A 9083-nucleotide genomic window follows, 5' to 3' on the forward strand; every position below is an offset into this window, starting at 1 on the left:
GCATGGTATATGAAAAATAAAAGTCTGTCAAAAACAATGGATAAAAGTCTACTCACATAATGACCGGTTTTTGAGTTTTATTAAATATAAGGAAACTACATTTATGGCATGATATTGTTCACATATTATCACTTCGCCCCTTAAGTTTATCTAAAACATACATCACCGCCCGTAACACGGAAGATTTTTATAAATGTTAAAGCCATAGCAAATCGACAGTTTAACTGACTTGATATCCATATAGTTTGATTCACGGTTTACAGTTTAAAAACCACGTTTAATAGCCAGGTTCGCAGTTTGGATTTGAAACAAACCGTTTACCCATTATCCAGATGTAGCTCGCTTTGTGTTATATAAAATATTTGAATTTGTTTGGATTGAATTAAAAGCGATTCAAACCGTAAATTATGTTAAAACAGAATCATAAACACTCCTACGATATGCACTTTCGTGCAAGTCTTCCATATATTCTTTCTAAATTTGTTTTAATATTATAGAACAAGTTTTCCAAGTATTGGAAAAATCTAAAGCACAAGGGACCATTTTGAAAAATGGTAAATAAATTTACTATAAGTTACTATAAATACAAAAATAGAGATAACCATCAACTTTGTTAATGAAGAAACCGCAATAAATGTATGAAATCAACCATTTATTTTTCATTGAATCCTTTGTTATCATTTCTAAAACCATAATCATAAACCATCCATGAAGCTTCATGCTAATGAAGGTAAAATTCAAGTCTTAACAAGAAGATCAACCTCACCTTCAAAGATATTAGCACATCTTATAGCCTTATCATTATTCCTCACCATTCTCCCTATTTACTACCCTTACATTCGTCACATTCTCGAAAAAACAACTTCATGTTCAAATGATCATGTGCGTGTTCAAACCACCGCAACTTTATCCCACCACCACCCTATCTACCGCAGCCACCTCCTGCCCACCAAAGAAAATGACCACAAGGTGGCATTGGCAATGCCAGTGCCACCCAGGGGGCAGGAGGTGGTGTTAAGACGGTCTGGTGGGAACAAGTCTTGTGACTTGTATTCTGGTGAATGGGTGGAGAAGCCGGATGGGAGTTATTACACGAATGAGACGTGTTGGGCGATACAAGAGCATCAAAATTGTATGAAATTTGGGCGGCCGGATAGAGGGTTCTTGAAATGGAAATGGAAACCTAACGATTGCGAGTTACCGGTGTTTGATCCGGTTGAATTTCTAGAGATGGTTAGAGGGAAGTCTCTTGCATTTGTAGGTGATTCCGTAGCAAGAAATCATATGCAATCTCTTCTTTGCCTCTTATCAAGGGTATGTTTGTCTTTTCACATCTATATGTTACAATTTGATCTATATTCTATACTGAGAAACCTAATCGTGTCACAAATACAAATATATTTATAGGATAATTATTCAATATAATATATATCCTATTATGTGCATTTAAGATGATAATTAACGAAAATAGAAATAGATATTAAGAATCAGGTGTTACTAAACGTACACTTTTTTATAACATTTTTACTAAATGTATCCCCACTCCCGCACGAAAAGGCTAATGCAAATATAAATACTAAATCCTACATCCCGATTCGGTTTTTGTAACCGGTTTACAAATATGAATTGTAAAACAAACCATTCAGTATGGTTTAAAGAAATTAAACTTCTAGAAAATCGATCACAAAACCAAAAGTGATAACCGGTTTGGATACTTTCACGGTTTCAAACACCCTATGTAACAGTCTTGAAATATATTTGATAAATCTGTTTTATTGAACTCTTAAATACCTATGATATAACGTATTAACAATTCTTTTTGTTAATTGAATAATCATAGATATTATACTTGCTTATAAAAATACATTCTAACATGTAATATTTATTTAAAAAAATGTTGGCATTGATAATTTACACATCAATATTAACCAGGTTGCATATCCAAATGATGTTTCAAACTCAAGTGACTTGAATTTCAAGCAATATGAGTATCCAGAATACAACTTCACCATTTCAATTTTTTGGTCACCTTATTTAGTGAACACCGAAAGAACCGATCGATACGATATAACGCAACCATTCAAACTCTACCTTGATGAATTCGACGAATCTTGGACGTCCCAGATCGAAAATTTCAACTATGTCATCATCTCAGCAGGCCAATGGTTTTTTCGGCCCACAATGTTTTACTCAAACCGTCGAGTAATTGGTTGTCTTTATTGCCCAGAAAGCACCATCCGCCATCGTTCCTCAACCTTCAGCTATAGGAGGGCGTGGCGGACTGCTTTCCGAGCAATTAATAGCTTAAAGAACTTTCAGGGAATTGTTTTCTTGAGATCTTTTGTGCCTTCACATTTTGAAGGTGGGCCATGGGATAAAGGTGGGGATTGTGTAAGAACAAAGCCTTTCAAGCGTAACGAGAGTGCAATAGCGGATTATGTTTTAGAAATGTACAAGACTCAATTACAAGAGTACAAGTTTGGGGAGCGTGAAGGGAGGAAAAAGGGGGTTAAAATTACGTTTATGGACATGACCCATATTATGCATCTGAGACCAGATGGGCACCCGAGCAGATATGGTCACTTGCCGTCACAAAATGTGACCATGGCTAATGACTGCGTCCATTGGTGCTTACCCGGTCCCATTGACGCTTGGAATGATTTCTTGATGGAGTTAATGACGAGGGAAGAGGTTCATAGATAGTCTTTGTAGTGTTTATAAACAGAGTATCATGAATAGATTTATTTTGTGATGGCTTGTAGTGTTTTTTAGTTTAATTTTGTATTTGAATTGTTGTTACATTTTTTTTAGTATTTGATCAGTAGCCCATTGGGCTATAAGCTTTCAATTTTAGGCTGCCTCATATGTTTTTAATGGGTTGGGTTCTAGTATGGGCTATGTGTCCATATCTCAGAGTAGAGGCAAAACCGGTTTTAAACCCAAACTGGTTTATAAACACCGGTTTGGTTAACGGCTGGTCTGGTCAAACCGGTTCGGTTTATAAACCGGATTAGAACAAGAAAGGCCGGCCTAGTCACAAGTCAGTTCGATCCGGATTAACAGGTTTTAAATCGGTTTTCTCAAACCAGTTTGATAGATCTTAAGGGGAACCGGTCTTGAAATTGACGGTTTGGGTCTATTTGGGAACCAGTTTGGGTGAAACCGGTTCGGTTTGGTTTGCCTAAAACCGGTCTCAAACCGATTTTTTTGTACACCTCTACCTCAGAGTCTCATATAGAATTTAAACCATCAATCGTTAACGCTTGAGGATGATGCCAACCAATTAAATGAAAAAATCAACGACTTGTTATACCCTATGACTTGTCTATGCTTGAAAGCCACGTTAGTAATAACAAGATTTTTGTGCTGAAATGGGATTCGAACTTAAACCAAACGGGCAATGGCCATCAACAATGATAGAAAATTTCAAACTTAAATAAATTATATAATCCAAATACTTAATAACATTAAATTTAATTTTTAAGTTGATGCTTATGATTAATTTGAGTTTGTTAAATATTAAAAAATGATTTTTTTATAAGGTTTGGAGTGTTCCATGGTTACTTGACTTTTATTAAATTCTTGTATGGGTCTCCAGAAATCACGCCCATGATTTATTCAATGTATTTTCAGTCAACTATAGTGGCCAAATTTATTCATACACGATATAAAAAATTGTGACACATTACATCAATTATCTTTATATATTTAAAGTTTTCTTTGCTGAATTTTGTCGGCAATAGTAAAATTAGTGTAAACGTGTATTCACATGTATCTATAGATTCATTTATCTTTACGTAACTTCAAACTTTTAACATTTAAATTGCTTTCATGAGAAGAAAAAACAAAAAAACTTTGTTGGTTATTTATGATATTTGTTCATTTTTATTTAATTATTTATTTATTAGATTTAAATATTTTCAACATTCACCTGTTGAAAGAAAGCACTCCCAACTAACAAAATATTTACCATCACTTTTAACTTTCATCTTATTATTTTTCAGGCGTTCCCATGTAAACGTGCAAGTTAGTTTTTTTTACGATGTGACATTTTTTGAAATGACTTGAAAGTGTCAGAGGAAAATAAACTGATCGAAAGTTAAGAGTTGGAGTAAATATTTCATAAGTGAGACCGGCCAACAATATAAGTACTTAAATCCAATAACTTTTTTATTAATGCATTCCTAGTATTTTGACATCGTCATTTCCTAACAAAATCTAAATAGCCATCCCAAACGGGAACCCATTTTGTTGATGGGTGTGGAGTTTGCAGATTCATAAAAAAATAGAGCAAAAATATCATAATCTGAAAATTATACGAGTTCAAAATGAAGGTTTCATAAGCAAAATATTTGAGCTGAATGAAGAATTAACACTGGCAGAGTCAACACAGAAAGGAAGAATTAACACTGGCAGAGTAGGATACGTAGACGTTTCAAAAATCACATGACAATGTGATTGAACTGACTTTGCAAGTAATCCTCCAAGGTGAACTCACAAAGGAAAAAGAAGAACTCACTTCCCCTTAAATGTGGTTCTACCTAACACATACACACGATTGGTATTAATATGAAGAACAATTGCATGACATGTCATTAGAAACTTACTAAAAACCAAAAATGAAAAAAATACAACTTAAAGTCTAAAGTAATAAATCATTTAGTTTTCACTGGGTATAATGATTTCGTATATCTTATTTTATTATATTTTAATAGGTTGCTAATCTAGTAATGTAGTTTGTGATTGTGTAACACCAATCTCATATGTACCTAACAAACTTGGAACATCATAGATTCGATATAAGACCGAACAACGTCACATAACAAGAGAAAACTTCTTTGAACAACAGAACACGGAAGATGTCACACTGAGTTAACACACTCTAGCCAGACAAATGAACCACATCGACGTTATACGAGAATGAAACTTTAAACATGAGTTTGTTCTAAGGCAAGGTCATGAGATGCATTGACCTAAAAGCCTATAATAACAACCAGCTCGACAATAAATGCATTGACAGATCAAAAATCTTAATAGTAAGAATATATAAAGTGTCATCATCGTTCACAAATGAACCTATAGATAAAGATACTAGTCTAAGGATAATACCCAAAGTAACCAACTAATAAGACTAAAGGGGCAATTTTTTTGGTGAATACCGTCCCTGGGGTTACAAAGGGGCGATTTGTGTGGGGAGGGAGGTGGGGGGTGATATTTGTCGCCTTTCATTCTTTTCTTTTATTATTATTATATTCAAATGTGTGTGTGATATATCAAAACACACACACACACACATATAAGGGCTGCAACACAACTACACCCCTAAAATAAAAACATACATTTTTTGCTGACTGAACGCCACGTGACAAAAACATCCAATTTTATAGCCGTTCCATTATGCATGGCCTTATAAAAAGTAACCAAGGTAAATTACTTGGTGTCACCTAATATTCTTTTAGTTTTAGTTCCACTATTTATACTATAAATAGTATATGTCTTTTAACACATTTAATTTTTCAATAACTTATTTTCCTAATAATTGTTACTAAACATAAATAACAATATGATGAAAGGTGTCTTTGTCTTATATCATATGTCTTATATATTAAACTTTATATTATATCCATATATAAAAAACTTTATAGTAAATACTAATTACTAAATACCACTTCCCTTATTCACTCATCATCTCCTTGGAACTTGATCATCTTCCTCTCTCTTATTCTTTCATCCCCATGAAGCAAACTAGTGCACTCTCTCATGGCAAGAACAACCAAACCATAACCCATCTAGCCACTTCCAAGATTCTCTTACTAGTAACCCTAACCCTAATAACCCTAACAGTCATACCCTTATACTTCCCATTCCACAAATTCCCATCAATCTCTAACACCAATAACCACACTCCCACCTCACCAATTGTTAACCACTTACAAGACTCACTCATAACCATTGATGACAACCACCACAAATGTGATGTGTTCTCTGGTGAGTGGGTTCCAAACCCTGATGCACCTTATTACCATAACACCACATGTTGGGCTATCCATGAACACCAAAACTGCCAGAAATATGGACGACCGGATTCGGATTACATTAAGTGGAAATGGAAACCAGATGAATGTGATCTACAAGTGTTTAATCCTTACCAGTTTTTGGAGATTGTGAGGGATAAAGTTTTGGCATTTGTTGGTGATTCGGTTGGTAGGAATCATATGCAATCATTGATTTGCATGTTATCAAGGGTACGTATGTTTATTAATCTTTAATTCTTTATCTAGACGTCAGTTAGGCGGTGGGATAAGGACTAACGATTAATCAGGATTAATAGGAAAGTCAGCAGATATCGACTAACGATTAACCAACGCCTAGGTAGACGCGATGGGTAGAGAATAACGATTAATCTGGATTAATAGGGAAATCTGTAAATACCGACTAGCGATTAACCAATTTAACCTGAGGCTAGACGTGATTTTTACAACATGTATATGTCTTTTCATCTTTGTTATTTTTTTAATTACTTAATTATGAAAAAGATTTAGAGTTATTATTTGAAGAATTTGTTTGTATAAACGTGTTGAAAAGATCAAGTCTTGATTGATGACATTAACTTTCTTATTTGTGGAAATTATTTTGGAGTATTAAAAAGATTTTGAGTCTTGAACAAGTTATTTTTTTGTTTTGTTTTCTTATTATTTTAATATTAATAGTTTTTGAATATTATTTTTGTGAACAATCTTGCATCGGGTGTAGAAAAAAACGGGGTTGAAAAGGAAACAAGATTCGGAATTATGGGAACAAAAGTCGAGAACAGTTGAGCTCTCATTTTCACACTATTTTATTTTTAAATAAAATTTTGACAAAGTATAATCTTAATAAATAATAACTTCTACAACATATAGACAAAGTTTAACATCTAAAGATTCCGAGTTCAAGTCTCTTAATTGTCGGACAACAAAGAATAACACGGAAATTTGTTTAAAAAAAACTCCTCGAAAAAAATATGGGTTCCTGAGTAAGAGGAGGGGAGGGATGCGAGAATAACGCAGACGTCAACACTTGACGTACCACTTTTACGGGTTTTTTGTTTCTAGGGTTTAATTTCGTTTAAGTTTTAGGTGTTGACAAGAGAAAGAAAAAAAATCAATACATGAATATTGAATTGGAAGTTTTTTTTTTAATTAGACGTTTTAAAACTCAATTTAGCTTTAATATGTATGATTATATATTTATATATGTTTTGTAAAAATCATATAAAAATGTGTGAAATATTGTCACTTGCTAAGAACCTAAGTAAAAAAAATATTTATTTTACTAAAAAGGCTCTGATTTTAAAATATTTAATAAATATATAAATCTTTTGTGATAGCTGGTGCCTGGTATAACCAAACATATGTAATAAATATTTATTCTTTTGTGATGAGACATATATTATATTTTCAAGTATGGTTGATTATATATGATCACACATATAGCATCATAAATAATACATGTATATTATTTTTTCTTTTTTGAAGAAAGTGAAACCTCGAGAAAAGGTAATGAACCATTTAAAAATTCTCATATAGTTTTGTATTATATTTGCTTCATTGACTTGTATAAAAGTAGGTGACCGACTAATATGTTTGAAGGGAAAATAATTATAATAAATTAATAATAAAATTATATAAACTTAAAAATTGTAGTTGACTTTATAAAACTGTTTATATTAAATATCTTTTAAGATCAAAGTAATTTGATAACTCTAGACATGGATACATCTATGTATACATATATATAGTTAAAAGAGGAAAATAAATCATAATTACTTGGTGACAAAATTTATGGAATATATTCATGTGGGAACATGCTTTTATTTTCACTGTCTTCTTTTCCAGAAATTTCATTGTCTTTACCACAGAAACCATGATCATATATAAGTTCTGCATTTGCATGTGTATTGCTTTATACAAATGGCTTCATTTTAAGGTATACATGTGTTACATGTAACATGAGTACATGACAATGACAATATTGGTGTCTTGTAATTAAATTCATAGGTGGAGTATCCAATAGATATCTCAACTACAAAAGACGACGACTTCAAGCGATGGTACTACGTGTCATATAACTTCACGATGGCCACGTACTGGTCACTGTTTTTGGTTAAGTTTGAACAACCTGATACTGATGGCCCAACTCACACGGGCGTGTTTAGTCTATACCTAGACGAGTTTGATGAGAAGTGGTCCAACCACATTGATGAGTTCAATTATTTAGTAATAAACGGAGGCCATTGGTTCTCAAGGCCTTCGTTTTACTATGAGAACCATCGGGTGGTTGGTTGTAAATGTTGTCAGATACAGAATGTCACTGACTACCCGATGACTTTTGGGTATAGGAGAGCGTTAAAGACCGCGTACAAGGGGATTCTGAGCCGGTTAAACTTTAAAGGTGTGACGATTTTAAGAACATTTGCGCCGATGCATTTCGAAGGTGGGGAATGGAATGGAGGAGGTGATTGTGTTAGAAGAAAGCCTTTTAAGAACAATGAGATAAGGTTAGAGGGTTCTAATTTGGAGTTGTATTTAGCCCAAATGGAAGTTTGAAAAAGCCCAAAAGGAAGCAAGTGAAAATGGGCTTAAGTTTAGGCTTATGGATATAACCCAGCTCATGTTGTTAAGGCCTGATGGACACCCAAGTAGGTATGGGCATTGGCCCAGTGAGAATGTGACTTTGTATAATGATTGTGTGCATTGGTGCCTACCTGGACCTATTGACACGTGGAGTGATTTCCTGCTACATATGTTGAAGATGGAGGGTAGGAGATCAGCCCAAGAGAAGATTAATCAAAGGAAAAGGAAAATAGCAAGTTAAAGTTTTTACTTTTTACCTTTTTACTTTTTACCCTCTCTTTAAACACAAACAAAAGGGGATAGAAAAGCCCTATTTTAAAGAAAGTTTATTTATTATCATTTTAATTCTTGTTATTATGAGAGTATTTTTTTTTATTGTAATAGGATTTATATCATATCATGTCATATTGTAGTATTGACCTCAGTAAGAATTATAGATAATGTTTTATTAATTAAAGGGTACAATGG

At 33.3% G+C, this 9083-nt stretch overlaps 1 protein-coding gene and 1 pseudogene across 2 annotated transcripts; both read left to right on the plus strand.

Annotated features, from left to right (window-relative positions):
• Positions 1-578: 578 nt before the first annotated feature.
• Positions 579-2722, plus strand: LOC143581194 (protein trichome birefringence-like 19). Its single transcript, XM_077064023.1, has 2 exons — positions 579-1314; positions 1933-2722. Exons 1-2 carry the CDS (start codon positions 709-711, stop codon positions 2701-2703), a joined length of 1377 nt encoding a protein of 458 aa, XP_076920138.1. The 5' UTR covers positions 579-708; the 3' UTR covers positions 2704-2722.
• Positions 2723-5553: 2831 nt separating this feature from the next.
• LOC143581184 (protein trichome birefringence-like 19) lies at positions 5554-8867 on the plus strand (annotated as a pseudogene). Its single transcript, XR_013143790.1, has 2 exons — positions 5554-6245; positions 8040-8867. The product of XR_013143790.1 is annotated as a protein trichome birefringence-like 19 (transcript).
• The last annotated feature ends 216 nt before the right edge of the window (positions 8868-9083 follow it).

The sequence above is a fragment of the Bidens hawaiensis genome, unplaced genomic scaffold (assembly GCF_021521415.1).
Source record: "Bidens hawaiensis isolate Kalapana, Puna unplaced genomic scaffold, B.hawaiensis_p1.1 tig00030823_1, whole genome shotgun sequence".
Taxonomy (NCBI): Eukaryota; Viridiplantae; Streptophyta; class Magnoliopsida; order Asterales; family Asteraceae; genus Bidens; species Bidens hawaiensis.

Coding starts and splice junctions, on each gene's coding strand:
- LOC143581194 (XM_077064023.1), top strand. CDS start 709: ATGAAGCTTCATGCTAATGAAGGTAAAATTCAAGTCTTAACAAGAAGA. Junction 1,315..1,932: donor TTCTTTGCCTCTTATCAAGG/GTATGTTTGTCT, acceptor AATATTAACCAG/GTTGCATATCCAAATGATGT.